Raw genomic sequence first — 19824 nt, forward strand, 5'->3', positions numbered from 1 at the left:
GTGGTTTAACCCACAGCGGCTTAAATCATGAAGTTTCCAATTCACCATTGCTTCTCATTTTGTCCAAACCGGACAACTATGGTTACCAGCTTTGGAACAATCCAAACCATAGTTTGAAGTTCGTTTAAGATCCTGGCTTAGTTCAGAGCTGTTAACCACAGTTTCCTAGATCAGACAGCCATGTGACAGCCCTTGAGATATTTGAAGATGGCTATCAAATCTCCTCTCAGTCTCTTCTTTTCCAGGTTAAACATACCCAGCTCCTTCAAATGTTCCACATAAGGCTAGGTTTCCAAACCCTTGATCATCTTGGTTGCCCTCATCTGCACACGTTCCAACTTGTCAACATCCTTCTTAAATTGTGGCACCCAGAACTGGACATGGCATTCCAGGTGTGGTCTGACCAAGGCAGAGTAGAGTAATACTATTACTTCCCTTGATCTGAACACTATACTTCTGTTGACACGGCCTAGAATAGCAATAGCTTTTTTGCTGCTGCATCACACCATTGACTTCTGTAAAGCAATGTGTATTAAAAATTGCTGATTTCTTTTTATAAAAAGAACACACATAGAAACATATTTAAACATTTAGGAAGAACTTCTCCAAGTATTATTTACTACACTTCCATTATGGCCTTGTGCAATGCAATTGTGTGCATGTTTACTCAGAATTAGACCCAGTTTCATCCTATAGGGCTGACTTCCTAGACAGCTTCCTTAGGTCAGGTTCGGTTCGCTCGTTCAGGGCCACAACAAAATGACAAAACACAGAAATGGGAAAATGTGAATGAAAAAGATCCCCTACACCCATATTCTTTTAAAACCATACAGGGTTTTCTGTGTGTGTAAGATTTCGTTTTCTTTGAAAAGAAATATTAAAATGTAGAGGCATGATCAGATCCTCTCCTTAACTTTCTCCAAATTCAGAAGGCTAGCCATTGGTCTACACATTACTTTTACCACTCTAGCAAGCTGGAAACGGCTTCTCTCTGTGGCTTTTCCAAGCCACCAACATGAAATGGTGTGCAGCAGCTGATCTCATTATATTTAGGGCTGCCGGGAAAAGTTGGCATGCCAGGTGCCAACCACAATGCACAACCATTAACTGGTACATGAGGCTGGCCTTGGTGGAAAAGCGACCACCCAAAAGCCATTTCCAGCTTCCTCTGTATGTTAAAGATAATGCTTAGACCAGTTCTAAAACAGAAGATATGGCAATCAAATACTGGGAAATAGCCTCACTTTTGTCAAAAGCGGAATTACTCACCCCCACCCCACCCCCACCCTTTAAATGACCAAAGGTCATTTAGTTACCTAGAACTAGAATAAGTCCTCTCTCATTTTACAGTGGTTCCTCGGTTCTCAAATTTAATCCGTTCTGGAAGTCCGTTCCAAAACCAAAGCATTCCAAAACCAAGGCACGCTTTCTCATAGAAAGTAATGCAAAATGGATTAATCTGTTCCAAACTTTTAAAAACAACCCCTAAATCAGCAATTTAACATGAATTTTGCTATCTAACAAGACCATTGATCCATAAAATGAAAGCAATATGTACTGCAGTCAATCAATCAATCAATCAATCAGTAGCTGAACTGTGTTCCACACAGTCACAAAAACAAAACAAAAAGAGCCGCAAAAACAAAAATGCAAAATAAATCGCAATAACAGACAGACCTCAGCGTAACACTCAAAATGGAAGTGTGGCACTCAAAATGGAGCACGTTCGACTTCCAGAAAAAGTTCACAAACCGGAACACTTACTTCCGGGTTTGCATTGTTTGGGTTCCAAGTTGTTTGAGTACCAAGGCACTTGAGAACCAAAGTACCACTTTATTACGTAAGTTTATTTATTCATCCAACAGTGAATGCTTGGGATCTTAAGTTTGCACAAACGTTTTCTGTTTTCATGCCTCAGTTTAATCCATCTATCTTCTCTTAGTCGACCTCATCAGTTTCTTGAAATAGCCTCCCAATGCTGATAATGCAGATATTTCACCCAAATACAGTTGCGGGTGAACATCATCGTCTTTTACACACCTCGTAAAACAAGACGATGTGCGAAAAGACAAAACGGTCATGGTGTCATCTTGTGGCCCTTGGTTGCAAATGGGAGAGAGGTACTGAGAGTGGTTTTTGCCTGATTGTGTCCTCTATCATGGAAAGCATGTGTTGCGGTGAGATCACCTAAACTGCCTCCTTGTTGTGGGGCGGGACCTTTTGGATAGCCACAACACCCCATTGGTTGTCCCTTGGTTGCCAGGGCAGAAATTTGGCCTGTTGGGTTGTCTATTGGCTACTGAGGGGCTCACCCCCAAGCCCTGGCAACCTGGACCATGTCCTTCCTTAATAGGACGACACGGAGCTCGCCACCATTTCCCTTCACAGCAGACCGGAAGTCACTTTTTCTGTTTTCATGCCTCAGTTTAATCCATCTACCTTATCTTACTGGACTTCGTCAGTTTCTTGCAATAGCCTCCCAATGCTGATAATGCAGATATTTAAGCCATAGCTGTCAACGTTTCCTTTTTTTAAAGGGAAATTCCCTTATTCCAAAAAGGATTCCTCGCAAGAAAAGGGAAAAGTTGACAGCTATGATTTAAGCTGCTGCATGTCATTGGGAGCTTTCTTTTTCTTCCGACGTGCAGCGGATTACCCGCCCTCCCTCCCTATATGTAGGGCTGTTCTTTTGGCCTTGTTATGCCTGTCTAGGGGTTGTCTATTTTGGAGCAGGGGCCCGATAGGAATTTTGCCATTTGGCCGATTGGCTGGTGCCTCTCGTTTTTGGCCTACCGTGTAGCAAATCGTCACAACTTTGTAAGGTTGGTGGTTAGGCATTGGTTCGATGTTTTGCGGAGGGGAAGCGGTTGGCTGCGCCTGCTCCCCCATTGCTGCTGCTAGGGAATTCCGTTAAAGGAATCCAGGGGCTCGCCTTGCTTTTGTCCAAACCCTGTCAGGGGCTAGGGCCACGCCATAGTCCCTGGGAGTATCTGGGGTGAGCTGTGAGACTGAACCCAGCTTCGTGCTCCTCCAGAATGCTTTCCCTTACTGACTTCTGGTGGTGCCCAGTTGTCAGTTTTGTTCCTGCCACAGTTCAGATTCAAGCAGTCAGGAATCATGCCTAAGCAACCACTCACAGGCTGTAATCAATAAAGTTGTGGCCAAAATTATTGCCAAAAACCTTAAACTAAATTTCTGTGTCTGTATTTATTTTGGGGGTGGTTTGGTGGGTCTTCACACGCAACTTTATTTCCCTGGAATGCCATGCCCTTCCTATGAAATATTGGTTCATGGGCTTGCAATGTAAACTAACCCAGCATGGACCGTTTGCAAAACATCAGCCATTGGGTAGCGCTGAATGCATTCGCATACTCTGTGCCAGCTATGCAGAGTCTGTCAATAGGCAAACATGCCGACAGCATGCTTTTATTTGCAGAGCCAAGGTGGGTTATTAACTTTATTCTTTTCCGTTAAAAGAGGTGTGAAAAATAGCAGCTAAACATAGCACCCATGAGAGGGGGAGAGGTCACAATGTGTTGCCTAAACTTGACCAAAATTATTATTCTCTTCTTGACAACAAGAGAGTCAGCAGGGTAGTAAGAAATAACTTAAAGGGAGTAAAAAGGTTCAATTTGTAAATAGGTTTGAATTGGTTATGCAGCAAGATTAAAATAAGGAACCGCAGAGAGGTGGAGGGGGGAAGTCAAAGAAAATGTAGGTTGAATTTGTTTAGTTTTAATGTTTGTTGTTGAAATATTGTAAAATGTAAAAATAAAAAATTTAAAGAGAGAGAGAGAGTTAGCAGGGAATGAAGGACTTTTGCTGGCCTGTTGTTAAAATTCAAATAGTAGCCACACGGTACCCAATAAGGAGCTGCCAGCTGATTCCCCCAGAATGTGGAAGACATTTGGCAGAAGAACCTGCCTTGTCAATAATACAGTGGTGCCTCGCAAGACGAAATTAATTTGTTCCACGAGTTTTTTCGTCTAGCGAATTTTTCGTCTTGCGAAGCACGTTGTCGGAAAAGTTTTGGAAAAGCTTCAAAAATCACCAAAAACCTCAAAAAAGGCTACCACACCACGTTCTATGAGTTGCTCCTTGAAGTCAAGTCACAACTGTATTAATGGTGTTAAGAAAAAGGAAACAAACTTGCAAGACGTTTTCGTCTTGTGAAGCAAGCCCATAGGGAAATTCGTCTTGCGAAGCAGCTCAAAAACCGCAAAACCCTTTCGTCTAGCGAGTTTTTCGTCTTGCGGGGCACCACTGTGTGGTACCAAGCTTAGTGTGGCATAAAAGAGCTTTTCTTCAGAGGTTGAAGGAGAGTTGAGGCATGTCTGGTTGAGCACACAGACACTCCCTACCCCACTCAAAGCAGGGCTGTTGTGTACAGCCCCATACCCTCTGTACAGCCCCATACCCTCTGTACAGCCCCATACCGGTTGGGAGATTTGCGGTGTTGAGACCCTGCAACCACCCCCTTGTTGAAGAATAAAACACCAGGATGCAGATATTAGGTTAATGTTATTGGGCAAATTTTGGCCACAACTTTATTGATTACAGAATGTGAGCGGTATTGGCTTAGGCATTGAATGGACCCGACTATATCTGACTCCTGCCCGTTGCGCAGGGAGTCCGGTAAGGGTAAACCACCGGAAGGGGGAGCCCCGTCGATGCAAACCAACTCAAGCTCCCCCCAGGGTTCGCAACAGGGTCGTGTCATGGCCCTAGCCCCGCCTTGGGCTTCAGAAAAGATCCATGCCCCATGGAATCCTTTAACAGAATACCCTTAAGCTTCGAGGGGCAGGTGATGGCCACACCTCCCCTCCCCCACCATAAGGTCAAACAATGCCTAACCATAAAACCTTACAAAGTTGTGATGATTGCTACGAGGTAGGCGAAAACCAAATGGCCCATGCCAGTTTGCCAAGTGGAAAAATTCCTACCAGGCCCCACAATGGCGACCAACCAAGCTCCATAGCAAGGCCAATGAAGAAAACCTGCAAAAAAGGGAGGGAGAGCAGGAGATTGAGGAAGCAAGCCAAGAGAAAGCTCTCCGGCTCGCACCTCTGTTTAAATGGGTCCCAGCCATGCGCCCCCCCCCCAGCCAGCAGATTGGCTGGTTGGTTGCTGACATAGCCGGGATCCTCCGGGCAACATGGGACTTCGTCCCCCGCCCCCGGTGAAGTGAAGTGGAGCGGACATATAGCCTGTTTGGGCCTCATCCCTGAAGAGGACTTGTGCTTTCCCACTCCTGTGCCACATTAGCTGACCTAATGACTGGAAGTGGCCACTGGAACCATATAGCACTGATCCTAAAAGAACGACATTGGCTCCCAGTACGTTTCCGAGCACAATTCAAAGTGTTGTTTCCTGGCCTTTAAAGCTCTGAATGGCCTCAGCCCAGTATACCTGAAGGAGCGTCTCCACCCACATCGTTCAGCCCGGACACTGAGGTCCAGCTGAGGGCCTTCTAGCTCACTGCAAGAAGTGAGGTTACAGGGAACCTTCTCAGCAGTGGCCTATGGTATGCCCTCCCTTCAGATGTCAAAGAGATAAGTAACTTGTGATGGGACGATGAGCTGCTTGTGTGTAAAATCCTAGTCCCTCAGAGTTTGGTCAAGTTTGCAAACCTCTGTCTGTAACGGAGCCCCTTAAACATGGCTCCGTCAGTCGCTGGCAGATTCCGACAGTGGTTGCTTTCGGAATCGCTTCCAACATAAAAGCTCCTTAACGGAAACACGTCTTCTGGACTCTCTGCGTGACAGTTTCCGGCGAGGAGTGGGTGTCCCTACAGGAGGTCCTGAAACCTCCCCACTGTTTTCGCTGGAAGTGTCTCTGAGCCATCCCTCCAGCTCCCTTTCCCTCAGCCCAGCTCCTCTCCCCCTACTGGTTCCCTCTTCAGCTGCTGAGTCTCTCCCAACCTGTGTGAGCCCTTTCACTTCCCTTCCTTCCGATGGCAGTTCCCTGACATCCACCTCCCCTCCAGGGCCCCCTTCATCCCCTCTCGCCCCCTCCTCTACGGGCGGTGAGGAGGCAAAACCCCGGAATGAACTTCCTTCATCTTCCGATGTCCCGAACACTTCTCTCCACCTGTTGCGGTTCCTGGTCTCGAAGTACTCCTCCTCCTCAGAGTCCATCTCCCCTTCCCCTTCCGATTCCGAGAATCCTTCCAACTCCTCCTCCTCATCGGTGGTCCCAAAGTATTCCCTCCGGAACCTCTCCACAGGCTGAGGTTTCCTTGGGAACCTTTGATGGAACGTTTCTATCAATACCTCGTCATTGATATCTTCTGCCATTACCCAAGTGTTTTCTGACTCCGGTTCTCCTTCCCACGCTACCAAATACTCCACCTGATCCCCCTTCCATCTGGCGTCGAGGATTTCTGCCACATGGCTGCTGCATTCCCTTTCTTCTATGACCGGTCCCCGAGTGGCCATCCCTTCTCGTCCCCCCTCATACGGTGACAGTAACGACCTGTGAAATACTGGGTGCAGTTTCATGTGGTTGGGTAACCGGAGCCTGAAAGCCACTGGGTTGACCTGTTGAATGACCTCAAAGGGACCCAATCTCCTGGGTCTTAATTTCTTACAACCTCCTTTGAACGGCAACCCTTGGGTTGACAGCCACACCCTATCTCCCACCCTTATGGTTTCACCTTCCCTTCGGTTCTTGTCTGCCTGCCTCTTGTATTCTTCCTTCGCCCTTTCTAAGTTGAGTTGGAGCTGACGATGGATTGCTTCCATTTCTTCTACAAAATGCTCGGCTGCCGGGACACCCCATCTCTCCCCTTCTCCCCCTGGGAAAGCCCTGGGATGACACCCATAATTAGCCAAGAAGGGGCTCATCCCTGTGGACACATTCTCGGCATTGTTGTAGGCAAATTCCGCCAGCGCCAACTTTTCTACCCAGTCATTCTCTCTGTCATTGACATAACACCTCAGGTATTGCTGGAGGACCCCGTTTGCTCTTTCCGCCTGCCCGTTGGTTTCAGGGTGCCGGGCAGTCGAAAAGTTGACCTCCACCTGCAGTAAGCTCATGAGCTTCCTCCAGAACCTGGAAGTAAATTGTTTTCCTCGGTCTGAGACCACCCTCAATGGCACCCCGTGCAACCTAAAAATGTGTTCTACAAATAACTTCGCTGTCTCTTCCGCCGTGACTGCATGCGAGCAGGCTACAAAGTGGCACATCTTTGTTAGTAGGTCTACCACCACCATGATGGCTGTTTTCCCCTTGGACTTCGGCAGATCAGTCATAAAATCTATCGACACTGCCTCCCAAGGTCGTTCTGGGGTTGGTAAGGGTTCTAATAGCCCCGCCGGTGCCCGCCTCTCCCCTTTGGCTCGCTGGCATTGCTCACACCCTCTTACATACTCCCGTACATCTTCCCTCACCTTAGGCCACCAAAATTCCCTGGTGACCAACCACATGGTTTTGTGTTGTCCAAAATGCCCCGCCGTGGGGCTGTCGTGCAACTGCTTGAGTACCCTCCCCCTTAAGTCTCCTTCAGGGATATACAGTGCCCCTTTGTAATACAAAGCTCCATTTCTTTCCTCGAAACCCCCTGGTTCCTCTCCCTCACCCCTAAGACCTCTGAGCTTATTCTGGGCGTATTCATCATTCTCTGTTTCCTCTACCAGTTCTCTTTGTCCCACCAATGCCGCCCCACACACCCAGCGGTCCTCTGGAATGACATGTCTCTCTTCGGGTGCTCCCTCCCCCTCCAACTATTCAGGTTTGCGTGAGAGAGCGTCCGCCCTAATGTTCTCTGGGCCTGGCACGTAACAAATCTCAAAGTTAAATTTGGAGAACTCCTGGGCCCATCTCACTTGCCGTTGGTTGAGCACTCGTGCCGTCCTCCAATACTCTAGGTTCTTGTGGTCAGTGCACACTTGCACCTTATGTTGTGCGCCAATTAGCAGGTGCCTCCATCTCCGGAACGCCTCATGAATGGCTAGTAGTTCTCGGTCATACACCGTGTAGTTCCTCTCGGATTTGTTCAGCTTTCGCGAAAAAAAGGCACACGGTCTCCACTCTGACTCCTCCTTCCCTGGCTGCAGAAGCACCGCCCCAATCGCTCTGTCTGATGCGTCAGTTTCCACTCTCATCGGTTTTTGTAAATCCACATGCAGGAGTTGTTGTTCCGAGGCGAAGGCCCTTTTTAGTTCCTCAAATGCTCGCTCCGCCTCCTCAGTCCAAACGAACTTCTTCTTACTGCTGAGACAGTCCGTAATGGGCGCCGTTAGGTGGGCAAAGTTTCGGATGAACTTACGATAGAAGTTCCCAAATCCTAGGAACCTCTGCACATCCTTCCTTGTTTTGGGTGTTTTCCATTCCAGCACCGCCTGGACCTTGCCGGGATCCATGGCCAATCCCTTGTCTGACAGGCGATACCCCAGGAATTCCACCTCCTTGGTATGAAACTGACACTTCTCCAGTTTCACCCACAGCTGGTTGGCTTGCAGCCTGCTCAACACTTCTCTGACGTCTCTCACATGCTGCTCCTCATTCTCAGAATACACCAACACGTCGTCTAAGAAGGCCACACAATTCTTGTAAAGCAAAGGCCCCAGGACGTGGTTCATAAACGATTGAAAGCACGCGGAGCCTCCTTGTAGGCCGAAGGGCATAACTAAATATTCAAATGCCCCCAAAGGGGTGAACATGGTGGTTTTCCATTCATCCCCCTTCCTTATTCGTATCAGGTTGTACGCCCCCCTTAGGTCCAGTTTAGTAAAAATCTTTCCCTTCCTGACCCTTGTCAAAATGTCGTCAATCCTGGGCATAGGGAAAGCCACTGGTTCTGACACTGCATTTAAGGCCCTGAAGTCACACACAAGCCTCGGCTTGTTCGTGTTTTTTTTATCCACAAAAAACACTGGGCTGCCCCCCACCGCCCTGGACTCTCTGATGAACCCTCTCTTCAGGTTCTTGTCAATGAACTCTCTTAGCTCCTGCATCTCTCTGTCTGACATGGCGTACAGCTTGCCTACAGGGAGCTGTGCCCCAGGGAGTAAATTGATTTGACAGTCAAAGGGTCTATGCGGGGGTAATTGGTCAGCTTCCCTTTCGCTGAAGACGTCGCGGAGATCTGCGTATTGTCGTGGTACCTTCACGTTCTCCGTTACTTCAGTCCCTGCTAGGGTGGCTTGGGCCCCTGCCAAACCCTTTCCCTCTTTGCAGTGTTCTAAGCAATGTGCTGAACCAAAAGAAACCACTCTCTGATGCCAGCCCACCAGCGGATCATGTAACGCTAGCCAGCTCATCCCCAATATAATGGGAGCTCCTCCCAAGGTGGCCACATTAAACGCTATCAGTTCGGTGTGCCTTGCCACCTTCATTATCATTGGGACGGTCTGCAAGCTGACTTCTCCTCCCAACAGCTCCCTGCCATCGATCGTGGTCACCTGCAGGGGGTTGCTTAAAGGGATCGTCTGTATCTGGTGTTCAGCTGCAAACTCTTTGCTCATGAAATTGCAGGAGCTGCCTGAGTCCAACAGCGCCTTTATCTTTAGAGGGTGTCCGTTTGGCAGCTCTAGCGCCACTTCTATCACTAGGGCGGGTTTAGGAGGTTCTGGCGTGGGCACTTTCACTGCTCTTTGGCCTGGCTGCTGTGCCCCGACGGTGGCAGCCAGGCGTTGGCTTTTACTTGCTTCGGTATTTCTTCCTCTCTTCCCTCCACAGCTCCTACCATCCCTTGCCATTCCTTCCTCTGGGGGCAGACTCTGGCAAAGTGACCTGGCTGTTGGCAGAGATAGCATTTCCGGGCGCCTTTTCCCTCCTTCTTTCCCCCCTCACTGGGCTTTGAAACTGCGCGCGCGCGCGCTGTTCCGATTTCCATCGGCTGTGCCGGCGGGAAAGTTGGCTCTGGAATGTCTGGAATGCGGAACTCCTTCCAACGTTCCCCCTTCCCTTCCCGCCTCTCCAATGCTCTCGCCTCCTGGCGCGCTCCTATGGTCAGCGCTGATTTGGTCAGCTGGTCCATAGACTCCGCCCTGGGCGCCCGGGAAAGTTCGTCTTTCACAGCCGAAGAAAGCCCTTCTTCAAAGAGCATTTGAATGGGTTCCGCCGATAGATCCCACCCCAATTTATGGATCAACATGGTGAACTCAGTCCAGTACTCACGGACAGATCGGCTCCCCTGTTTGCAAGCCATTAACTGTCTGCGGACCACTCCCTGTTCAATATCGCTGGAAAACATCAGATCCATGGCGCGAAAGAACTTCATCGTGTCCTTTAGGACGTCACTATTCGCTGCCATCAGGGGTCTAACCCAGTCTCTCGCCCCCTTTTCAAGATGCCCAATCACGAAAGCCACTCGTGATTCCTCGTCAGGGAATTCATCAAACTGCAGATTGAGGGCATATTGCATCTCTGTCCGAAAGCCATGATAGTCTTTGGGCTCCCCCCCAAACTTCTGCACCAATCCTGGTACCTTTCTGACGAGCTGGGTGTCTTTCCCCTTTTTGTCTGCATCCTGAGCCCTCCTCTCCTCAAGCCTCGCCGTCTGCAGCGCTAGCTGGACCTCCAACACCCGGTACCTTTCTTCCAGGCTTGGACCCGCTCCAGCTCCTGCTTCTCCGGTTCCGGCTGGGTTGCTCATGATGCCTTCTCCTGCACAAGCTGCTCACGAAGACTGTCGGAATGCTGTGATGGGACGATGAGCTGCTTGTGTGTAAAATCCTAGTCCCTCAGAGTTTGGTCAAGTTTGCAAACCTCTGTCTGTAACGGAGCCCCTTAAACATGGCTCCGTCAGTCGCTGGCAGATTCCGACAGTGGTTGCTTTCGGAATCGCTTCCAACATAAAAGCTCCTTAACGGAAACACGTCTTCTGGACTCTCTGCGTGACAGTTTCCGGCGAGGAGTGGGTGTCCCTACAGGAGGTCCTGAAACCTCCCCACTGTTTTCGCTGGAAGTGTCTCTGAGCCATCCCTCCAGCTCCCTTTCCCTCAGCCCAGCTCCTCTCCCCCTACTGGTTCCCTCTTCAGCTGCTGAGTCTCTCCCAACCTGTGTGAGCCCTTTCACTTCCCTTCCTTCCGATGGCAGTTCCCTGACATAACTATACAACCTTTAGACAATATCTGAAGGCAGCCTTGCATATGGAAGTTTTAAATGGTGTTTTATTACGTTTCTGTATATGTTGGAAGCCACCTGGAGTGGTTAGGGCAACCCAGTCAGATGGGCGAGGTACAAATACTATATTATTATTATTATTATTATTATTATTATTATTATTATTATTATTATTAATGATGTCAGGACCTGAGGTTCATTGCATGAATGGGGAAGGGCCATAGCTCAGTGGTCCAGCACCCACCTTGCATGCAGAAGGTTGAAGGTTCAGTCCCCAGCATCTCCAGGTTGGGAATGTCTCCTGCCTAAAGCCTTGGAGAGCCACTGCCATTAGTCAGATAGATGGATCAATGGTACAACTCAATACAACTCGTAATTGGGGAGGTTTTGCATTGGGAGACCATTTCTGATATAATGTGCATCTCCTGCAGTAGCTTGGGACACAACAGGAATGAGACCATATGCCCTGCCTTCCTGATTTGGTATGTTTCCAACAATTACCATTGGAATTAGCACCAGTGTCAGGCTTCGGGGAATTGGCTAACTCACCCGTGGCAGTAAATAAGAAGATCAAATGAAAGGAACGTCTTAGATTCTTTAATAATCAAAGTGAGAGACAAAAGAACACATCTCCCTAGAAATGGCGGTGCTCCCGATTAAGGCTTACACCCCCTCTGTTCGTATTAATCTACATCACTCCTAAATCTTGTAATCTGAGCTTGTACCCTCTGTGCTTTCTGTTCTGAGACTTTCTGAGATCTTCTCGACTTTGGGGAGGGCGGTGGAGGAATGCTATCCAATGACCGTGAATCTGTTAACCCTCTCTCTCCCAGTGTTTCTTCTCCTAGCTGTTCTCCATCCAGTGTTTCCCAGCTTCTGCTTTCTGAACTATGCCCCTCTGCAAACCACTGTTCCAAGTCTATACTGTCTTCCTGCTCCTGGGAAGATTCAAGATCCAGATTAGGGGGAGGGGGTGGCTTCTACTATTCCTCCTCAGTGCAGCCCTCCTCAACATGGTCCCTGACAACCAGATATATTTATTTACTGAATTTATATCCTGCTCATCCTCCTGAAGGAGCCCAGAGCAACAGACACATCCACAACAAAATATTTTTAAAGTAAAATTCTAAAAGTAATTAAAACATTCTCTTGTTCAGTGATGTCAGGGTTGCCAGGAGCGGTGGCCTTCAACCCTGGGTAAGCAGGGATGTTCTCAAATTCCTCCTAAAAGTCAATAATGATGGAGACCACGGAGGGCATACCTCAGACAGAGAACTGCCACTGAAAAAGTCTGCCACAGAGTGGAATGGATCAGAATAGCTTTCCGTAATTCTATTTCCAATTTTCATAAGGTGACCCTCCCCATACTTAGCATTTAAATCTTGGGTCTCTAGTTGTTTTTTTGGACTACAATTCCCATCACCCCTGGCCATGGGTCCTAATAATTAGGGATGATGGGAGTTGTAGTCCAAAAAAAACCAGCTGGAGGCCCAAGTTTGGGAAACACTATTTAAATGCTAAGTTTGGGGAGGGGCCCCTGTGTGGGGTTTTTTCTGAAAAAAATCAAATCAAATCTCCAAAATGGTAGTAAAGTAGAAGCAGTAGCTATTTGGGAGGGAATTTCACAGCGTTCTGATCAAGGACAAACTTAAAAAAACCAGGCTTATTGGCCAACTTTGTCCGGAGCCAGGAGACAATGAGAGCAAAGAAACGTTCTGCGTGGCTCCCTTTCCTCTGCCGCATTTCACATTGCTTATTTCTTTCGCTCAACAGACTGGAAAGACTACGATGGCCGAGAACCTAGACACAGGGGACAGATCGAGGCTCTGGAACGTTTGCTGCAGCAAGTTAGGGCATCTCGTCCGAGTTACAGTTGCCGAGGTAAGGATAAAGTATCCTCCGTGGGGTAGGGCACCAGGCGAAGTCTCCGTGGCGCCTGTAATTTTAGCAGCTTCCTATCTGGACCATACTGTCTCATTCATCAAGAAAGAGAAAGATATTAATATTGGCCCATCTGGAATCACTTTAGCAGACTATCTCGCTCTTCTTGCCTCTCCCAATTGGCAACGCGGCAAACATTTGAAGAGAAGCTTTCGCCAAAGCCTCTCTTTCATTTTCTCTCTCTCGTTTTCTCTCTCTCTCTCTCTCTCTCTCTCCTGCCCAGTAAATTGTTTCAGATCACAAACGCCAATTAATATGTTTAAAGACTTCCTGGCAAAGACAGATAACAGGCCTTAATGGGGCTGGTAATAATAATAATACATTTTTATTATTTCAGAAAACCTGGCTCAGGGTGGCTAACAACAAATTTAAAACACTTAATTATTGCAACAAAAAACAGCATAAAATACAGTATAAAATTGAATCACAATCAATTCAGAATTCAAAAATCAGTTTAGGGGGGAAATCCATCCAATAAACATTAGATGATCACCAAGGCTAGCTGGCTAAATTAGTCCTATTTGGGCCAGCGAGGAGACCAGGGGAAAATTAGCTGTGGTAGTGCCATGTTTTTGTGGAGCCTTGGGCAAGAGGTGGGCCATGGTTCCTTCGCACCCCTACAGCATGTGAAAAAAGAGGCGTGGCCCCAGAGCATGTACAAAGTGCTATCCCTGACCATTGCATGTCCGCAACCAGCCTCTCACAGCAAGTGAGGTTTGTGGGAGGAGACATTCCGCCCCCCCCCCAAACCTAGAGCAATAAATTGCTATAATAGATACCCACCAGCAGGGAAAATGGCAGCAGGGTTCAATGATGGGTAAGGTAAAGGTAAAGGGACCCCTGACCATTAAGTCCAGTTGTGACCGACTCTGGGATTGCGGCGCTCATCTCGCTTTATTGGCCGAGGGAGCCGGCGTTTGTCCGCAGACAGCTTCCGGGTCATGTGGCTGGCATGACTAAGCCGCTTCTGGCAAACCAGAGCAGCACACGGAAACGCCATTTACCTTCCCGCCAGAGCGGTACCTATTTATCTACTTGCACTTTGACGTGCTTTCGAACTGCTAGGTGGGCAGGAGCTGGGACCGAGCAATGGGAGCTCACACCGTCGCGGGGATTCGAACCGCCGACCTTCTGATCGGCAAGTCCTAGTCTCCGTGGTTTAACCCACAGCGCCACCCGCGTCCCTTAATGATGGGTAATTTATGGTAATTTTCTGACTCCACCCATTACTGCTGCTGGCCGTGGTTTTAACTTTTAATATTGTTTGCTACAACCTTTGGACTGAACGAAAACAGTGTGGCTGCTGCCAGCAAAACAGGTGCTATAAATTCTCTAGGAAGCAATTCCAACTTGTAATGAAAAAGAGGCACCCTAATGAGTGCGAGGGAAAAGCAAAATTGCTGCATTTTAAATGAAACTGTCTCCCCCGTTCCCTTAGATGTAGAGACAGTTTAAAGCCCAGCAAGTTCTCTGTTCTTCATTCACGGGAGACAATGTGCCTTTGAAAACCAGGGCAGCAGCTTGAGATACGTTCCAAAAGCCCATGTTCTCTGTGAGCTGTTGAAATGCGATTAAATATTTTTAATTACCTCCCCCCCCCCCAAAAAAATATATAATGTTTTTCTTGAAATTATGGCTTTGTGACAAAGGAACTTCAACCCCCCCCCCCCGCTTTTTTAATAGGAGAAATCAAATTATTACAGAGTTCTGATTGTCCTCGCCTCTCTACTGTCTCGCCTTGGCAGATTCTGCACAAGCAGCCCTCGATTCTTATGTGTGCAAATATGCAACAATGCAGACTAGCAAAGGTCTGCGTGTTCCTTTGCTGTAACTATGGCAACATACGCTCAATGTGAAAATGCCCTTTTGAAAAAGGAAAGGAATGTTGCATGGAAATAAGTGCTTCTTTTCCCCCTTCCCTCCTCGCCACCTTCTAATTAGGGTCCCCGTAAAGCAATCTGTTTTATAATGCGTCCTATTGAAAACCATTCTTTTTCCTCGCTGCTCTTTGTTATACTTTTGTGGCGCCTGCCACGGTGATGTGCGAACTCACTGTAGTGAGCATATGTGCGATTTGACATTCTGAAATGCGTTACGACGGTGGTTGGGTGAGCAATTCGCACCACCTCTCTGGTGTAACCTCGACAGGAATGAAAAGCTTTTTCAGCCTGAAGACAACATTGGATTTTGAAATACTGACCCAAGACCATATATCGTGGTGGGTGGGGCCAGAGAGGAAATCTGGAGGAGCAGCATACATAAATTTTATCACTGTACAGCAAGCTAGTTTCTTTTCCTTTTTTTTTTTTTTTGAAAATGATTTTTATTTGATTTTACAAGCATAGAGTTATAAGATCCCCTCCATGGGTCTTATTGTCAACATTTTCAACTGCATATTATTTCATAATCCATATTTTGTACCTATCCATTTTGTCCATAGTGTTTGTTACATTACACGTGTTATTAGAATCCTGCTAATGTTTTCATCTGCTTACAGTGGTCTCCTAAATAAATTATAATTTTTTTCCCATTCCTTCTTAAAGTTTTGTCTTCTTGGTTTCTGAGCTTTCCAGGCACTTTTGCCATTTCAGCGTAGTCCAACAGCTTAGTTTGCCATTCCTCTCTGGTAGTGACCTTGTCTTCTTTCCACATCTGGGCTAGTAGCATCCGTGTGGCTGTTGTCACATACATAAAGAGTCTTTTCTACTCCTTTGGAATATTGGTACCTACAATTCCTAATAAGAAAGCATCTGGGGTTTTTTTTTTAAATAAAAGGTATTTTAAACATTTTTTTCAATTAATTATATATCATTTCTCAGAATGCTTTTATTTCTTTACATGACCACCACATATGATAAAAGGTACCTTCTTTTTCTTTACATTTCCAGCAGATGTTTGTACTTGTCTAATACATTTTTGCTAACTTACTAGGAGTCAATTACCACCTGTACATCCTTTTCATATAGTTTTCTTTCAGCGTGCAACATGCTGAGAATTTCAAATCAGTTTTCCATAACCTTTCCCAATCTAAAAGTTGAATATTGTGCCCCCAAGTCCCTCGCCCAGTGTATCATTATGGATTTAACCTGTTCATCTTTTGTATACCATTCCAGGGCCCTAGTCTCTTGTGACAGAGTGCTCCACCAAGTCGGGGCCGGTACTGAAAAGGCCCTGACCCTAGTTGAAACCAATCTAACCTCCTTGAGGCTTGGGACCTCCAAAATGTTGTTATTTGTGAACCTTAAGGTCCTCCGCAGGGGATACCAGGAGAAGCATTCCCGTAGGTATGAGGGTCCTAGGCCACATAGGGCTTTAATGGTCAAAAACCAGCACCTTAAACCTGACCCTGGACTCCACCTGGAACCAGTGCAGCTGGTAAAGACAGTTGGATGGCACCTTGCAGCCAAGCCCTGCAGCCAAGCTGGTGCCAAATGTATCATTCTGTTTTCCATTGGACCACTCCAGCAAGGCTGAGAAGGTGATCTTGTCATCTGGGCAGCCCAGGAGCTACATACACAATGCTCAGGATGGCACCCAAGCGCTGCTGGAACAGAGGCTTGGCTTCACACCCAGATGCGCACTCCATTGTCTCTCGAGACAGACGGATGCCATCAACAATGTATCATGTCTGTTTGGGCATCTCCTTTGCACAATTGCACCTGCGCGAGAGGGGAGAGAGCAGCAGCCCTGTCAAGTCCTCATCACACAGTCCGCACAATTCTCCTGTGTTCTGTGGGTCACCTCTGAAGAAGAGAGGCTGCTTTAAGCACATAGGGCCTCTGAACAGAACTCATATCAAGTTGACCCTAGGAGACAACGATGTAAACAACCTCACAGAAACATCTCCAGGAAAACCTTTGACAACTCTGGCATCCCGGCTGCATTTTAGAGGCTCTGCAAACAGATCTGCTGTGGCTTTAGAATTCACTTTGTAATTTGCCGTTATCCTTGGGAGAGAAAGAAAGAGCTTTGGTTTCCAAAGTTTAATCTCCGGTGGGGGAAAACATGGATGATTACAAGCAACAAGGTCACCCATTTGTCTTCATAAGTAGCGTAACCAGGTTACTACAATTACAGATTGCTTGGCATTGTATGGGCCTAAGGTTGAAGACGTTTTTTCCTCCGCCCAGCCCAGCCCAGCTTTCGTCCTTCTCCAATCCTACATTTCAAATCAACTCTTTGTAGTTCAACGTATTGTTGTGATGATCTATGGTAGGAAGGGGAGAAATCAAAACTTTTCATTGTAATGCTTACCCTTTGTTTTTTGGTTTTGGTTTTTTTCGGTGGCACTTGCCCAGCAAAATACTGATGGACTAAGTCTGAAGCTAATCCTTAAAAATGTTTGAATAGTAATTTGATCTGGGAGCTGCGGAACCAGCCCTTACCTCATTTGGCAAAGGGCAGAGGGGGTGGCTTTGGACGGCAGGCTGTTTCAAGGCAAGGTTGGAACAGAGGCAGAGCTAGCGCAGATCTAGGGGCCTATTCTCATTACCCTCTCTGGGCATGGCGGCCCACAAGCCTTCATCAACATGTGGGCTGGCTTTTAGCTGTGCTGCTGCATGCTAAGTTATGTGAAATATACTCAGAGTCGCAAAGTGATTTTATGCTCTTTATTCAGCTCATAGTGGTGAGGAGGAATGAATGAGTGTCCCCTCAAAGTATCTGCTTTATATACATTATTTACACAATGGGCTGCACATGATTGGCTAATTCCGGAATTCTACTGTAAGCCAATCAGGTTGTGGATTCACTTCTATCTGGAGCATGATTGGGTGGTTCCTGCCAACCAATCATACTGCTGCATTGTTCTAGGACCAATCAGACTGCTGCATTCTGAATCCTATTGTTCTAGGACCAATCAGACTGCTGCATTTTGGATCCTATTGTTCTAGGACCAATCAGACTGCTGCATTTTGGATCCTATTGTTCTAGGACCAATCAGACTGCTGCAGTTTGGATCCTATTCAACTCACAGTACATAACATTATACGAATGCTGGTGTCCTGAACAGAAGCCGGCGCAGAGCAAAGCCTTTCATGTTCCAGTTGCAATAGGAAGTCGGTGGGCAATATTGCACAGCTGCTCCTGTGCAGATTATCGACATTCTTATGTGTCAAAATGTTGTTACAGAGAACGTTGGAATACAGTGGTACCTCGGGTTACATATGCTTCAGGTTACAGACGCTTCAGGTTACAGACTCCGCTAACCCAGAAATAGTGCTTCAGGTTAAGAACTTTGCTTCAGGATGAGAACAGAAATTGTGCTCCGGCAGCGCGGCGGCAGCAGGAGGCCCCATTAGCTAAAGTGGTGCTTCAGGTTAAGAACAGTTTCAGGTTAAGTACGGACCTCCGGAACGAATTAAGTACTTAACCCGAGGTACCACTGTACAGTGGTACCTCGGTTTACGAACTTAATCCATTCTGGAAGTTCGTTCTTAAACCCAAAACCGTTCTTAATCTGAGGCGTGTTTTCCCTAAGGAGGCCTCCCGCCGCCAGTGCCCTTCCACTGTTCGGATTCCGTTCTTAGACCAAGGTATAGTTCGCAAACCAGGACACTACTTTTGGTTTTGCGGAGTTCGTAAACCAAATTGTTCTTAAACAGGACTGTTCTTAAACCAAGGTACCACTGTATTGGAATGCTGGAAACATGTCTGTTTCTCAGATTTTGAACCCTGGAACACATCTCTCTCTCACTCTCTTTTTCTCTCTCTCTCATCTATCTATCATTTATCTATCTATTTTGACTTAAATTAGGGACACCTTTCTTAGGCCCTGTAAAGATTAGAAATGAAAGAATCTGGTAATTTTGGTTCTCCAAATTTCTCATTTTTCCAGTATTAAAATCAGTTCTTCGCATTTCTGCAGCAATTTGCATTTCTACCCTAAAATCCTCATGAGAACTAGATATCTTTCAAAAAACGTTTGAAGGCAGCCCTGTATCAGGAAGCTTTTAATGTTTGATGTTTTATTATGCTTTTATATGTGCTGGAAGCCACCCAGGGTGGGGTATAAATAATAGAATTATTATTATTATTATTATTATTATTATTATTATTATTATTTCAGTGGAAACATGTCTCAGCAGACTTGGGTCAAGGTTTGCAGAGAAGTTTGCAGACAAGGTTTGCCCCAGTGCAAGCTTTCCCAAACGTGGGTCCTCCAGCTGTTTTTGGACTGCAACTCCCATCATCCCTAGCTAGCAGGACTAGTGGTCAGGGATGATGGGAATTGTAGTCCAGAAACAGTTGGCGATCTAGGTTTGGGAAACCCTGCCCTTGTGTTTAAAGCAGGCATAGGCAAAGTCAGCCCTCCAGATGTTTTGGGACTACAACTCCCATCATCCCTAGCTAACGGGACCAGTGGTCAGGGATGATGGGATTGTAGTCCCAAAACATCTGGAGGACCGAGTTTGCCTATGCCTGGTTTAAAGGCTCATGTAGGCCGTCTCATCTTTGCTGGTTTGCTTCTCTTTCCATCCCTACGGCCTCTTCCACTGCTGCGATCAAGTTTGCTCTTTAAAATGTGCCCTCTGTGAATGACACCAAACCTATTGTGCTCTGCCAAAGCTCAGATTTATCTGCCAGAAATCTTCCCAGGATTCCCTTCATCTCACTTCCCCAGACCAGTTTTTTGGTTTTAACGCAGTGAGACGACAAAGCCAAATTATATGGACCACCTGCAAACCAACTTCTTGAGCTGCTTAGCACGGAACAGGTTTTTGATTGTTTCTTTGGAAGGGGGCGAAAATGAGCTCAGTCTTCACTAACTGGGTGCCCTCCGAATGCCCTGGTTTGCAAAGGCTACTCGAAGCC

The 19824-nt window shown here is 47.0% G+C and overlaps 1 protein-coding gene across 4 annotated transcripts in view; it reads left to right on the top strand.

The window, feature by feature from the left end:
• ANKFN1 (ankyrin repeat and fibronectin type III domain containing 1) overlaps positions 1 to 19824 on the top strand; it is a 217990-nt gene that overhangs the window by 135727 nt on the left and 62439 nt on the right. For all 4 annotated transcript variants that reach the window (XM_080994439.1, XM_080994438.1, XM_080994441.1 and 1 more), the window contains one exon: positions 12844 to 12951. In XM_080994439.1, the coding sequence (XP_080850565.1) occupies positions 12844 to 12951 (108 nt within the window). The remainder of the gene's footprint in view (positions 1 to 12843; positions 12952 to 19824) is intronic.

Source organism: Podarcis pityusensis, assembly GCF_964106645.2.
Source record: "Podarcis pityusensis genome assembly, chromosome: 2".
In the NCBI taxonomy this organism is placed as follows: Eukaryota; Metazoa; Chordata; class Lepidosauria; order Squamata; family Lacertidae; genus Podarcis; species Podarcis pityusensis.